This window comes from Pithys albifrons, chromosome 7 (genome assembly GCF_047495875.1).
Source record: "Pithys albifrons albifrons isolate INPA30051 chromosome 7, PitAlb_v1, whole genome shotgun sequence".
NCBI classification, from domain to species: Eukaryota; Metazoa; Chordata; class Aves; order Passeriformes; family Thamnophilidae; genus Pithys; species Pithys albifrons.
Window position 1 is genome coordinate 58,776,934 of NC_092464.1, and position 15,189 is coordinate 58,792,122.

Consider the following 15,189-nt stretch of genomic DNA (forward strand, 5'->3'; position numbering starts at 1 on the left):
ATCTTTGTCATCATTTTCTACAACTTTAGTTTCTAACTGTAATCTGCGGACACTTTCTCAGTTATGTTCCTCAGAGGGACCCATTAACAACAAAAGAAACTTTAAAGTTTGATTCTGACTTTGCTTTCTCAAGAGGTTCTTGTAACTTTCCTCAGGGTCTGATGTTCAGGGACTCAGCACCAAACCCCCAGAGGGCCATTAAATGCCCTGGGCTGTTGCTGTGCTGCTGAGCTGGGCCGGGCTCCTGGCACACAGGGAGCTCCTGGCAAGTGGGCGGTGCTGCAGAGAGACAGCTCTGCCCAGGAGCAGCTCCTGTGCACAGCCCAGCAGGGCTCAGGGCACTGCCTGCACACACCGAGGGCAGAAAAGCAGGGCAGAGAGAGGTTACACACAGTCTGGGGTGTGAGGAAAGTTGAGAGGAAGATCCACAGAAGAGGAATCTTTCCAGGCTCTCACACGGTAAGTCTGCATGAAGGGCAATGTATGTGCAGTCTGTGGGAAGATCTCCCAACACTGGCACGTCCCACAGCCTGGGGGGTCTCTAATGTGGGATATCACAGTTTCTCTGTTGCTGAAGATGAGGATGGGCTGCAAAGCAGGGACTCTCTGCTGCACCATCCCAGGGACATCCCAGCAGGGTTCCCTCCTCCCAGGGATGGCTGCACGGTTTGAATCCAGGTTGTGCCACCCAGGCTGTCCCAAAGTGTCCTGCAGAGCAGGGTCCTGCACCCCAGGGTGCTGTGCCAGGGCAGGAGCTCTGCCACGTGCCAGGGGCAGCTCTCAGCTGGTCTGGGGAGCTCCCTCAGTGCTGGGGGAGAGGCTGTGGGTGGAAAGAGCAAACCCTGGCAGGGCAGGGCAGGGCAGGGCAGGTTTGTTCAGCTATCAAGTGAGAGTTTCATAGGTGAGGACTGCTTACAGAACCAGAGCACTGCGGGATATTTTCCAGGGGATACTTCAAGGAGAAGGTGAAAGGAGGGATTTCTATCAAGCTCTCAAGCCACATACCTGGTGGTTTGTCATGCAGAGAGAACACTGAGGGGCTGCACAGGGGCTGAGAACTACCTGGCATTGTTGGTGTCTGGGAGGTGGCACAGCTGGCTCAGGGTGACACTGCCCTGAGTGCCCACCTGGTTCTGCCCTGGCTTCTCCCAGCCGGACCCTCAGTGTGCATTTCCTTTTTCTTTAACTTGCTCATGTTGCTGGGGTTGTTTCCTCCTTCTCTCAGTCAGGTTCACTGGGAATGGGAGTTCAAGCTACAGAGTCAATTACTGATCCTGTGGTCCCCCTCAGGCAGGTGGGTCCCTGGGAATGAGACATTCCAATTTTTCTCTGACCTGTGGGGCTGTCAGTAGTGAATTCTGTGTGCCTGGAGAATGAGGTGTGTTTCCCAGAATCAAACCCCATTGTCAGGACACTTGGCTCTTCTCTGAGATGTCCTTCCAAGCTGGGAGCTGCCCTCAAGAATGCAAACCATCTTCATAGCACAATTGTGTTATCTGAAATCCCCAGTCCAGAGGGGCAGAGATGCTGTGCCCATCCCAGGAAATGCTGTTGAGTTGGCGAGATGAACCACGTGTGTCCTTGAGACCTTGAGCCAGGCTGAGGCATTGAGTGGTCTGTGATGGATCTCTCTGCTCTCAACAGTGTCTAGTGGAATTTCAGACAAAAATGGGAGTGTGATCACTCTCTGTCTGAGGAAGGTGCAAGCCCAGGCCAGCTGGAACAAGGCAGAGGGACAGAGCAGCTCCTCTCACTCTGCGCTAAGCCACAGACATGGTCCTGTTTGGGAAGCCCCGCTCTGCTCTTCCTCAGGGCAGCACAAATGCTGAGGGGTTCTGCCATCCAGGAAAACTCCACAGGGAAGATGAGGGGAGTCAGAAACAAAACACCCAAACCTCTGAAACTGTCTTCTGGAATCCTGAAATCTTCTCAAAACTGGGAGTGCAGACGCCCATGAGACCTTTTGCTTCAGGAGCAGTTTCATCTGACACAGCTGAACAACAGGATGGGCCCTGCCCCCACCATGCCCATGACCCCCCTGGAGCAGAGCAGGGCTGACCCTCACAGCCAGTGGGCAGAGGGGCTGCTCCTCATGGGAAATGTAGTGAGCACCAAGCTGGGCTACAGCCATGGATATGAAGCAATGTTTCCTGAAAAAGGAAACGTGGGGAGTGTGAGCAGAAGGGAAAGGGGTATTGGGACATGGCTGTGATTATTCTCAGAAATATCTCATCTGATTTGTCACTGTTATTTCCTCCTTGGACAGTGCCCCACCTCCAGAAGCAGCAAATGTCCAACATCAGCTCCATCAGCCAGTTCCTCCTCCTGCCATTGGCAGACACGCGGCAGCTGCAGCTCCTGCACTTGTGGCTCTTCCTGGGCATCTCCCTGGCTGCCCTCCTGGGCAATGGCCTCATCATCAGCGCCGTAGCCTGCGACCACCACCTGCACACCCCCAGGCACTTCTTCCTGCTCAACCTGTCCCTCACAGACCTGGGCTGGATCTACACCACAGTCCCCAAAGCCATGCACAACTCCCTCTGGGACACCACAACCATCTCCTACACAGGATGTGCTGCACAGGTGTTTTTTTATTTCTTCTTCATGTCAGCAGAGTTTTTCCTCCTCACCATCATGTGCTACGACCGCTACGTTGCCATCTGCAAACCCCTGCACTACGGGACCCTCCTGGGCAGCAGAGCTTGTGCCCACATGGCAGCAGCTGCCTGGGCCAGTGGCTTTCTCAATGCTCTGCTGCACACAGCCAATACATTTTCCCTGCCCCTGTGCCAGGGAAATGCCCTGGGCCAGTTCTTCTGTGAAATCCCACAGATCCTCAAGCTCTCCTGTTCCCACTCCTACCTTAGGGAAATTGGGCTCATTTTGGTTAGTGCCTGTTTAGTGTTTGGCTTTTTCATTTTCATTATTTTCTCCTATGTGCAGATCTTCAGGGCTGTGCTGAGGATCCCCTCTGAGCAGGGACGGCACAAAGCCTTTTCCACATGCCTCCCTCACCTGGCCGTGGTCTCCCTGTTTCTCAGCACTGCCATGTTTGCCTACCTTATGCCTCCCTCCATCTCCTCCCCATCCCTGGATCTGGCCCTGTCAGTTCTGTACTCCGTGGTGCCTCCGGTACTGAACCCCCTCATCTACAGCCTGAGGAACCAGGAGCTCAAGGATGCCCTGAGGAAAATGATGACTGGGTGCATTTCAGTAGCAACAATTTGCCAGTTTTCTTCTGTACAGTGTTCACAATAAAACTCATAAAAGGCTCACCTTGCCTTCCCAGGTTTTTCTTGGTGGTCAGTGGGGTTTATTTTTCATAATGTTGTGCTCAATGAAATTATTTTATTCATTCTCTCATCTAAATTTATTTATTTATTAATTAATTTAATTTATTTTTTTCTCATTTATTAATTTAACACTTTCAATCTTTATTTGAGTAATTGTTCTATCTTTGTTTAAAGAAAATAAACACTCTTGCAGTAGCCTTGCTTATCTGATCCTTTTCCTTTGAGACCTTTAGGGATCTAATGGCCAGTTCCATGTGTGCAGAGAGGGGCAGAAGAGTCCCAGCACAGCAGCACTGCCAGGGAGCACCAGCACTGGGCCTTTGCTCACCTGCTCTCTTTCCACTTGTACACTCTCCTGCAGAGCCCCTGGGCTGGACTAAGGCCTTGGTCCTCTGCCAGCTGGGACACAGACCTGCTGCATGTCTAAAGTAAACATTTTTCGGCGGAGAGAAAGGACTTCACCAACAAGCTTATGAAGTTTATAGTGAAGACCTTTTATTACACAAAGCACACAGTTTATTTAGGGTTAGGACTACAGCTTATTGGCTAAAAGAGTTAACACACCACCATGCCAGATACTTCAATTGGTTAAAGCCTATCTCTCACAAGTCCCATGTTTATATTATTTCATCCTGGCTGTTTTCGTGTCTCAGCAGAGTCCTGTGAATTCCTACTATGTGAATTCCTGGGGAGTAACCTCCTCCCTACCAGCCAGCAGCAGCTGAGCTCTTTCCTGCTTCTGGCTGACAGCTGAGTCTCACAGGGTTTTCTGTAGATCTGAATTGCTCACTTTTGATTTTACTGTAACAACAAATCCCCTTTCTTTATTTTGAGCAATTCAGATTTATAGCATTGACTTGTGAAGTGAGTCTACAACACACTACAATAGGCAAAGCAATAGAACTAAGACAAGTACAGTGATTAAAACAATTGTTAGGCCTTCTTTCAGAAAATTGAAGAACCAACCATTAAATCTCAGCCTTTTCAACCAAGTATCAAAAGCAGATGATGTTACCATTGGCTTTTTCATATAGTCTTTTAGCTATCTTAAATCTGCATGAAAAGACACTGAATGATCTGACAAATTCATGCAGCACGTCCATCAAATTCCTCAAAACAAAGGCCTGGAGCTAAAAGTTGTGCTGAAAAAAAAGAATATCTAAAGCAACTTTAATTTGCAACAATACATGCCTAATTCTATCTACATCAGTGGCAAGACAAGGCATCTAAATTCTTCAGGTAATTATTTGACCTTTAAAGATGCAATCATCAGTCATTTCAGACATCAGAGAACAGATACACAGACAGACACAGTTATCCTGACAATTCTTTGTAATTGTGCCACAAAAGTAGCAATAGCACTTCAGCATGGCCCTTTAGGAGAAGGCTACTGCACCTGATAGCAGCAGCACTTCAGCTTGGCCCTTGGCTGAAAGCTGCTGTGCCTGATGTGAACTGCAGCACAACTGTCTCCATCAAAAAATTCACCAAAAAAATCTATAAGTCATTTTTAGAGCAATTTGTTTAGCTACTTCATTTATCATTTGTTGATCTTGACTTGGTTTTTACTTGCAGTTCTGTCACTTGTACTACTTTATTCTTTTTCTGATGTTAATGTCACTGGTGTTCTCCCCCGATTTTTTTTCAGATCCATAAAATTATTTATTTATTATCATCTTTCTTTGTCTCTTTCTGCTTTTTCCATAGTTTTCTCCCCCTTTTTATTTTTAGAATATGTAGTGAAAGTACTAATTGACAATACACTTATTAGCTATAAATGCAACCTTATTCTAATGACTTAAACCGTAACCAAATTAGCGTTACTCTGCTAAGTCACTTAACACTTTAAATCTTAACTTATTCTGCTTAACATCTTAATTTATTAACAAATTAAAAACACCATTCGATTTTACCTAAAATCCTTATTTTCTTAAGAAATTAAAAATAATATTCTATTAGCTTAACAACTTAACTACCTTAACAAAAGAAGAAACTTTATCCTATCTGCTTAACATCATTATCTGTAGCAAATGAAAAAACATTCCTGCAGGCACTGTCATTGATGCATCAAGAAACTTAAGAAACCTTAACAGAAATATAACAATACTACACAACATTATTTCTATAAACTTGTTATGTTGCATCAAGTCTTAAATTCATAAAAAACAGAGCTTAACATTTCTTATTCTTATCATTCTAGTGTTACCTGTGGTAAATATGCATTCTTGTATTTAAAAGAACATATCCTAACCAATCTAATGCTACATAACTAAAACCATTCTCTGGTTTAATTCACTGCAGAACTCCTAAAAAGAGCTGTTTGAAAATGTCTAATACTAACAAATGGAAACACATCAATTATTATCAGCTGTTATGAATTTTGAATCCGAAGGTTCAAATTAAAAGCTCAATCAGTCACTCAAATGTCCTGGTAACTGATCTTGATTCAGTCAGAGGAAACTGGCTGTTCTTATCCATCGCTAACTTCAACCTGTGGAGCCCAAAATAGAAACTTTTCTCCAAATTATTAAATGCTTAGAACACTCTATAACCATTTAAGAAAAGCCAAAAATTAACAGAGAAATCAGTCCAACAGATCTCTTTGAGGCTTCTCTGTTGCCCTCCGAATTGCTGGAGAAAGATGCTGCATCTTGTCTGTGCATGATGTACTGTAAGGCTGTGACACGGGGCACCAGGTGCCTGTGTCCCGCTGTCTCGAAGGCAGCTGGGCTGATGTTTGTTAGAGCGAGGTCACTCAAGCTGCTCTCTGGGTCACTGACAGGCTTGCAGACTGTCAGGGGTGTGCTGGAACCACAACAACCAGAGTCCTGTGTGAGACTACATTACCCAGGGGTCTGTGCAAGGAGCTGATGACGTATACAAAGCTCCGCCTGCCCACGGTGACGTCTCCGAGGGACCCGCCTCCCTCCCCATCGGAGGGAGGGCTGTTCCCTCCCATCCCAGAGTGGAAGCACCATTTTCAAATTTGGCAGCAAAAATTGTCTCAGCATCGAAAAGCTGGAATAGGGGGGTTTCTGTGTTTGCAAGCACAGTTCTCCTCCCAGTTCCCATGTCGCGCTGTCTTTCTGTCTTGTGCCGATTCCGGGACTCCTCGCAGGGCAGCGAGGACGGCGGGGGCGGGTGGCGGGCGGGAGCGGCGGGGTGTGCAGCGATCCCGGAAAGCGGCGGGAGCTGGACCTGCGCGGCGGCTGCCAGGGCTGGGGGGTGGAGGCGGAGGGAGCGAGAAGAGGTGGCGGGATGCGGAGCGGGGGGGGCAGTGCCCTCGCAGCCGGAGCCACAACGGAGCCACAGCGAGAGCCGGCGGGAGCGGGGGGAGAGGCGAGGGGTCCGCCAGAGCCTGCGTGCGACCTCCAGAGGTGTCCCCCAGGTCGGCCCGCAGCAGAGAGGGGGGCGGCGGGAGCGAGAGCCGATCGCGGCCAGCGCGGAAAACCGCGGCACTCCCTTCGGTTCTAATGTCCCGCAACACATCCCTTGCAAGTTTCTTCCTATCTCTGAGTTTCCCACGTAAACAGCTTAAACACCGTAACATCGGGAAAAAAGTCTCTATCTTGTGCCCACTTTCAAAACTACTTTAAAGTCCAAAAATTATGGCAAATCCCTTTCTTAGAAAGGATATAAATGGAAGACCTTATCCCCATCTCTTCCCCAACCGCTTGCCCACCTGCATTTTTAAACAAGATTTTCTGTACGACTTTTCCTGTCGCTCCATGACGCGTCTTTTCTGTCTCAGGCTCCGCGGGGCACAGCGGTCCTGCCTGACCACCGGGACAGTGGTCCCTCTCGGTTGGAAACTTCTCCGCCTCATCCTCGTCTCCTACTGCTTCTTCTTCAGGGTGCAGGGGTAGGGAAACGCAGCCATCCGAGGGAATATCTTCCTCATGCCCAAGGGTATCAGCCGTATTCGGGCGCCAGTTAAAGTAAACAATTTTCGGCGGAGAGAAAGGACTTCACCAACAAGCTTATGAAGTTTATAGTGAAGATCTATTATTACACAAAGCACACTGTTTATATGGGGTTAGGACTACAGCTTATTGGCTAAAAGATTTAACACACCACCACGCCAGATACTTCAACTGGTTAGGACCTCTCTCTCACAAGTCCCATGTTTATATTATTTCATCCTGGCTGTTTTCGTGCCCCTGCAGAGTCCTGTGAATTCCTACTATGTGAATTCTTGGGGAGTAGCCTCCTCCCTACCATCCAGCAGTAGCTGAGCTCTTTCCTGCTTCTGGCTGATAGCTGAGTCTCACAGGGTTTTCTGTAGATCTGAATTGCTCACTTTTGATTTTACTATAACAACAACAGTGCCCCTTTGGTTCCAGGAGGTTCTGTGGTGTCACAATGTCCCCTTTGGTTCCAGGAGTTTCTGTGATGTCACAGTGTCCCTTTGGTACCAGGAGGTTCTGTGGTGTCACAATGGCCCTTTGGTTCCAGGAGGTTCTGAGGTGTCATAATGTCCCCTTTGGTTCCAGGAGGTTCCACACTGTCCTTTCTGGAACACACATGCCCCACCTACACAGCTGCTTCCAGCTCTGGGGTCCCAGCAAAGCAAGAAGATGTGTGATGTATGCAGTTGCCTTGCTGTTGTGGGGTGATTGGGATATTCCCAAAGGTTATTAAGATGAGGGGAGGCTTCCTGACCCCACAGCCCTGGATGAGATGCTACAGAGAGAAAGCCACACCAACAAAACAGGAACCAAAAGCCCTTTATTGAGGCGAACCGCCTCCTTATATAGAGTTGGGAACAGAACGGTGGGTGGTACCCTGATCCTCATTGGATAAGAAGAGGATCAGGATACACACCAATAACAGAACAAATAAGAGCTTAAGTGACCAATGAGAAATGAACTATAACAGCCAATCACAGAACATGTCAGGAAAAAGTGGCAGGAAAGAGAGCCCTGCAGGGGATGGTGGAAGAAGAACCTGAATAGGGAATGACTAAGAGAAAAAACAACTGGGGAAGCAATATTAAACTTGTGATGCAGTTTATATTAAACAATTGCTGTGACCATCTCCTGGTCCTCTTCTGGAGCAGGTGCAGCCAGCTGATCATCATCGCTGGAAACCCATCGTTTGTAGTAGTGATTCCACTGTTGATAACAGAGGTCTTCTGCCACAAACATGGAGCTGTTGGAGCGAGTCCAGAGGAGACCACCAAGATGATCAGAGGGATGGAGCAGCTCTGCCATGAGGGAAGGCAGAGAGAATTGGGATTGTTCAGCCTGGAGAAGAGAAGGCCTTGGGGTGACCTGATTTTGGCCTTCCAGGACCTGAAGAGCCAACCAGAAAGATGGAGAGAGACTATTTACAAGGGCCTGGAGTGAAACGACAAGGGGGAATGGCTTCATACTGACAGAGGGAAGGGTTAGATGAGATATCAGGAAGAAACTCTTTATAGTGTTGGTGGTGGCACAGGTTACTCAGAGAAGTTCTGGCTGCCCCATCACTGGAAGTTGTTCAAGGCAGGGTTGAATGCGAAACATGGTCCAGTGGAAAGTGTCCAAACTCAGTTGTCCTCAGGTGATGGGGGTCTGAGTGAAGCCCACATAATTCAGGAGTATATGCTCAGTGCCAGTGACACCCCCAGAAGTCCCTGGGCCCAGATGGGATGCACCTGAGGGTACTGAGGGAGCTGGAGAAAGAGCTGGCCAAGCCACTTTCACTCATTGCCCAGCAGTCCTGGTGAACTGGAGAAGTCCCAACTGACTTGAAATCAGCAACTGTGATGCCCATCCACAAGAAGGTTTGGAAGAAAGATCTGAGAAATTCCAGGCCTGTCAGGCTGACCTTGGTGGCACAGAAGTCCATGGAGCAGATCATCCTGAGTGCCCTAACACATCACAAACAGAACAAACAGCAGATCAGGCCCGGCCATTGTGGGTTTGGGAAAGGCAAGTCCTGCCTGACAAACCTGATCCCCTTCTGTGACAAAATGACCCACTCAGGAGATGAGGGAAAGGCTGTGGATGTGTCTCTCTGGAATTCAGTAAAGGCTTTGGCACCACCTCCCACAGCATCTCCTGCAGAAACTGGCTGCTCATGGCTGGGATGAGGGAACTGTTTGCTGGGTGAAAAACTGACTGATGGCCCAGAGAGTGGTGGGGAATGGAACTAAATCCAGGTGGGGCTGGTCACTAGTGGTGTTCCCCAGGGCTCAGTGTTGGGGCTGATCCTGTTTGACATTGTTATTGATGATCTGGACAAGGGGATAGAGTGCAAACTCAGTATATTCATGGACAACACCAAGTTGAGTGTAACTGAGGATCTGCTGGAGGGCAGGAAGGCTCTGCAGAGGGATCAGGGCAGGTTGGATCAATTAGGTAAAGTGTCCGGTCCTGCTTTTGGGTCACAACAACCCCATGGAATGCTGGGTGCAGAGTGCCCTGAGAGCTGCTCATCAGGAAGAGACTTGGGGGTGCTCTTGAGAGCAGCTGGGTGTGAGCCAGAGTGTGCCCAGGTGGACAAGAAGGCCAATGGCATCCTGGCCTGTATTGATATTAGTGAGGCCAGCAGGACCACGACACAGATTATCCATCTGCACTGGGCACTGGTGAGGCCACATCTCAAGTCCTGTGTCCAGTTCTGGGCCCCTCACTGCAAAAAGGTCATTGAGGGACTGGAGCACGTCCAGAGGAGTGAATGGTGCTGGGTGAGGGTTTGGAAAAGCTGCCTGAGGAAGAACAGCTGAGGGAATTGGTGTTCTTGAGTCTGGAAAAAAGGAGGCTCAAGGAGGAGCTCATTGCAATCTAGAAAGACCCAAAAGGAGTTTTTGGTGTTGTGGGGCTTGGTCTGTTCTACCAAGGCTACAGTGCCAGAAAGAGATGAAATGGCCCTAAATTGTGTCAGGAGAGGTTCAGATTAGATGTTTAAAAAGTTTTTTTTCCCCTGAGATATTGAAATAAGTAGCCCAGGGAGGTGATGGAGTCTCTGGAAGTCTTCACATGGTGTCTGGATGTAGCATTCTGGGATTTGGTTTAGGGGTGATCAAGGTGGTGCTGACTTGACAGTTGGACTAGAAGTTCTTGAAGGTCTCTTCCAACCCTGATGGTTCTGTGATTCTGCGACCTGTCATCACTGTTTCCAGGTTTGTGCTCTAACCAGATCCTGGGGATGTTTTCTGAGTTGGATCTCTCAGTGGGACCCATTAGCAATACAAGAAACTTTACAGTTTGAATCTCACTTTGGTTTCTCAAGAGGTTCCTGCAACTCTCTTCAGGGTCTGAGGTTCAGGGACTGAGCACCAAACCCCTCAGAGGACCATTAAATGCCCTGGGCTGTTGCTGTGCTGCTGAGCTGGGCCGGGCTCCTGGCACACAGGGAGCTCCTGGCAAGCGGGCAGCGCTGCAGAGAGACAGCTCTGCCCAGGAGCAGCTCCTGTGCACAGCCCAGCAGGGCTCAGGGCACTGCCAGGGCCGCTCAGGGACACCAGCAGGGCACAGACAGAGCTTAAAGGGGCTCAGCATTGGGAGGATGACTCAGAGCTCATGGAGGAGAAATCTTTGCAGTGCTGGACACGGTGAGTCTGTGGGTGCAGGGCAATGCAGGGGCAGCTCCTGGAGGCATCTCCTAAAGCTGCCACAGCCCCAGCTGATGGGATGTGTGAGGTGGGGGCTGTTGGGGGGCACTTTGGAATAGCTGTGGAGCCGGCGGGTTGCAGCCAGGGGTGCCCGGGGCTGTGGTGCAGAGCAGGGTCCTGCAGCCCAGGGCGCTGTGCAGGGGCAGGGACTCTGCTGCCTGCCAGGGTCAGCTCTCAGCCAGCCTGGGGAGCTGCTCACAGGGCTGGGGAGAAGGGCTGTGGGGAAGGACCAAACTATGTTAGGGACGGGAAGGTCCTTGTGCTGTCAGAAGTGAGCTGCAGGGGCGAGGGCTCCTTACAGCTCCAGATCAATACAGAAAATTTCCCAGGGACATTTTCAGGAAATATAGCATGAGGGGGGATACCTTATAGGTGACACTCCTTTTCTCTCAGTACCATCTTCTGGATTGTCTAGGTATGAACTGAGACAGGAATTCATCTCTGAGCCGAGCAGAATACTCTGAAACCTGTAAGCTGTTGCTTTTAGAGGTGCAGAAACCAGGGTCTATCACAAACCACCACACAGTGGCTCGCAGGCAGCATCAGTGTTTCTTTTCCAGCCTCCTCAGGGTTGCTCTGACACTGGCATCAGAGCCTGTCCAGCCAGTGCTGCTCTGTGGGCAGTGCCCTGTGCTGGGAGGGCTTTGCAGGGCAGAGCTGAGCACCCAGGGCTGGGATGGGCTCTGGGAGTACTGCCAGGGCCCAGCCCTGGGCACAGGGAATCAGCTGCTGGCAGGGACAGCTCCAGGCAGCAGAGACCTGGGCAGGGAGTGGGGGCAAAGCGTCACTAAGGGATCCCTGGGACAGGGGGCATTCAGGCAGCTCTGGGGGCCCTTCCCTGCAGCTCTGCTGGGCACTGTGTGCTGGACCATGAAAATGAGGATTTCTCCAGTGGGTAAGAACCTTCACCAGATGTGTCTTCTGAGTCATGACTGCAGAGGTGGAACTTTTGCATTCAAGGTGGGTTCCATCTGATATCACTCGTGAATGTCAGAGCTGAATAAAAAAATTTCATGTCCTGTTGCAGCACAGGAGCACTGACTCCTTGATAGCACATTTGACAAATTGATTTTAGGTAAAACAGACTGTTTATTTCAGAGACCTGTCCTTAATTAATCCCTGTGTTTTCCTTTTCTGAACAGAACGTCTTCTAAGAAACAGCAAATGTCCAACAGCAGCTCCATCAGCCAGTTCCTTCTCCTGCCATTGGCAGACACGCGGCAGCTGCAGCTCCTGCACTTGTGGCTCTTCCTGGGCATCTCCCTGGCTGCCCTCCTGGGCAACGGCCTCATCATCAGCGCCGTAGCCTGCGACCACCACCTGCACACCCCCATGCACTTCTTCCTGCTCAACCTGTCCCTCACAGACCTGGGCACCATCTGCACCACTGTCCCCAAAGCCATGCACAACTCCCTCTGGGACACCACAACCATCTCCTACACAGGATGTGCTGCACAGGTCTTTTGCTTTTTGTTCTTCATCGTGACAGAGTTTTCCCTCCTCACCATCATGTGCTACGACCGCTACGTTGCCATCTGCAAACCCCTGCACTACGGGACCCTCCTGGGCAGCAGAGCTTGTGCCCACATGGCAGCAGCTGCCTGGGCCAGTGGCGTTCTCAATGCTCTGCTGCTCACAGCCAATACATTTTCCCTGCCCCTGTGCCAGGGCAATGCCCTGGGCCAGTTCTTCTGTGAAATCCCACAGATCCTCAAGCTCTCCTGCTCACACTCCTACCTCAGGGAATTTGGGCTCCTTCTGGTTAGTGCCTGTCTAGCATCTGCGTGTTTCATTTTCATAGTTTTCTCCTATGTGCAGATCTTCAGGGCTGTGCTGAGGATCCCCTCTGAGCAGGGACGGCACAAAGCCTTTTCCACGTGCCTCCCTCACCTGGCCGTGGTCTCCCTGTTTATCAGCACTGCTGTGTTTTCCTACCTGAAGCCACTCTCCACCTCCTCCCCATCTCTGGATGTGGTGGTGGCAGTTCTATATTCGGTGGTTCCTCCAGTACTGAACCCCCTCATCTACAGCCTGAGGAATCAGGAGCTCAAGGATGCCCTGAGCAAAATGATGACTGGATGCTTTTCAGGACCAATAAATGGTCTGTTTTTTTCAGCTCAACACTCATTGTGTAATGCCTTGTAAGCTCAGCTTTCCTTACAAAGCTTTTGATAGTGGTGGTCGATGATTTCCTTCTTTTTTCTTCTGTTAATGATGTTAACCCTGAAATTTTTTTCTTCATATGTATCTAAGTCACTGTCTACCCCCTTATTTTGTCCTATAAATTGTGTAAATGAGGAATTATTCTCTGTGTTCACTAAAATAAACCAAAACTTCTTGCAGGGACTTATTTTCTAAACATCCTCCCTCTGTTACTTTGTCCATGTGTGCAGAGCTGGAGGGGAAAAAACCCTGGTACAGCAGCAGTGCCAGGGAGCTCTTGGGCTTTTAGACCTGCTCTTTTTCCACTTCCACCCTCTCCTTTATTGTCCTTGTCCAAGGCCTGAGTGTGCTGGAAGTTCAGCCACTGTCCTGCTGTGTGTCACTGCTGTGACCTCAGGCAAGGACAGATCATGGGCCCTTCAGAGACAGAGCTGGGCCCCATAACATCATTTCCATCATGAAAGGGGGATCCCCTCTGGGTAGTTCCTGAAGATTTTGGTCTTTTTCCAAAGTTGTTCTTGAGGAGAAGCCCAAGGAATAGACTCTCAAAAGTCTCGTTGATTTGCTTGTTTCTCCATGGAATCAGTGCAGTGAGATCAGGGTCCTGCTGTGGGACTTTAGGGACTGAGGGCTGGTTCAGGTGTTCTATCTTGGTGGCCAGTGGCCACACAGATAGTAAAGGGTCTTCATGTCATAAGCCTGAGGCTCTGAAGCTTTGATGGCTCTGATGGCAGGTGAGTCCTTTTCTTGAGGGAATCAAGAACTGCCAGGAGGGCACAGAGGATCTGCAGGGACAGCCCATCCCATACAGTCAGCAATGAATGGAGCCCTGGAGAAGAATCCTGTCCAGGGCAGAGTCCCCCAGAGAGAAAGTATTAAATCTCTCTGTGAACTGGCCAACCAGAGCTCTGCAGCCCCAGGGGACACAGCAGGAACAGGGAAAGGACTCTGGTGACTAACTCGTCTTAACCCTCAGTTGAAACAGTCAAAAATACAGACTTCATTCAGGGGGAAGAACAGAGACCATTTATGGTAAAACCTTTCAGTGTAATATAGGGTTAGTATAATTTAGAGGCTGGGTTATGCTAAACGGAGGATGGTTCCTGCTAACTAAGGGATTACCGGAGGATGGTTCCTGCTAACTAAGGGATTACCGTATGTCAACCATGGGGAGAGCAGGTACCTATTCATGAACACAAGTGAAAGAGGAACAATGGATGTTGCAAAACAGGTTTCAGTGGACAGCAAGGAACACACAGAAACTGCAGTTCTTGTCAAATGCAAAAAGACAGGAGATGGGCTGATGTCTGCAAACTGGATGAAGTTTATGGTTCTGGGGAGCCTTCCTGGACTCTGGTGTTCTGCAGTTTGTATTCCAAGAGCTTGTTATTTTTAGCTGTCCTCATTGGAACAGGAATGCACACAAAATGACAACAGCTTTCTGGCTGTCACAGCTTTGGGACGGACAGTGTACTTGGAGCAGGAAAAGTTCTTGACAGTCACAAGAGCTGGGGCTTTTGTTCTATCCTGGGGACACAGCATGGCAGTGAGGGGCTGCAGAGCTCTCAGGATCTCCTGCAGAGGAGAGCAGGGCACACAGGTGCCTCCTGTTCCTCTTGCCAATCACATTCACCACCAGTGGGCCTGAGTCCTCTCTGAGCTCCAGCTGCAGCTGTGCCTTCCCCAGAGCACCCTGCCCTGAGCAGGGCTGTGGGGCCAGACCCACCTGGGCTGTGCTGGGAGAGGCCCTTGGTGCTGGAGAGAGCCCAGGGCAGGTGGGAGAGCTTGGAGGGAGCTGGGCTGGGCTGAAGAGGACCTGGAAGAGAAAAACATCTATGCATCTCCCATCGTGTGACTGTGCAGGTGCAGGACTCAGCCCATGGGTTGTGGTCCAGAGCCAGGACCTGTGGAAAGGATGGAAAACATGAAGTGCCAGATAGAGGAGGCTGCTCTGTGCCCTTGGTGGCAGGGACAGACCAGGAAGGTGGCCCAGGACACTTGTCACCCCCACTATCTCTTTCCGGTCATTTCCAGCCCTGGTTGCTCAGCCCAGGGTTATGGGTGGGTTTGGCTGTGCCCACCTCCCCCCTCCTGCTGGCTCAGGGGCTGTCCCAGAGCAATGGCCAGCCCTGC

The 15,189-nt window shown here is 49.9% G+C and overlaps 5 protein-coding genes across 5 annotated transcripts in view; 3 read left to right on the forward strand and 2 right to left on the reverse strand.

The window, feature by feature from the left end:
- The window catches only part of LOC139673811 (zinc finger protein 850-like), a 685,564-nt gene that overhangs the window by 209,653 nt on the left and 460,722 nt on the right, over positions 1-15,189 (reverse strand). The gene's annotated exons all lie outside the window — the stretch shown is intronic.
- LOC139674242 (olfactory receptor 14J1-like) overlaps positions 1-15,189 on the forward strand; it is a 232,700-nt gene that overhangs the window by 112,586 nt on the left and 104,925 nt on the right. The gene's annotated exons all lie outside the window — the stretch shown is intronic.
- The window catches only part of LOC139673824 (class I histocompatibility antigen, F10 alpha chain-like), a 209,648-nt gene that overhangs the window by 54,294 nt on the left and 140,165 nt on the right, over positions 1-15,189 (reverse strand). The gene's annotated exons all lie outside the window — the stretch shown is intronic.
- On the forward strand, positions 2,203-3,258 carry LOC139674234 (olfactory receptor 14J1-like). Its single transcript, XM_071560422.1, has one exon. It carries the CDS (start codon positions 2,203-2,205, stop codon positions 3,256-3,258), a length of 1,056 nt encoding a protein of 351 aa, XP_071416523.1.
- LOC139674238 (olfactory receptor 14A16-like) lies at positions 11,985-13,038 on the forward strand. The gene has a single exon (XM_071560427.1). The coding sequence runs from the start codon at positions 12,058-12,060 to the stop codon at positions 13,036-13,038; it is 981 nt and encodes a 326-aa protein (XP_071416528.1). The 5' UTR covers positions 11,985-12,057.

Coding starts and splice junctions, on each gene's coding strand:
- LOC139674238 (XM_071560427.1), top strand. CDS start 12,058: ATGTCCAACAGCAGCTCCATCAGCCAGTTCCTTCTCCTGCCATTGGCA.
- LOC139674234 (XM_071560422.1), top strand. CDS start 2,203: ATGGCTGTGATTATTCTCAGAAATATCTCATCTGATTTGTCACTGTTA.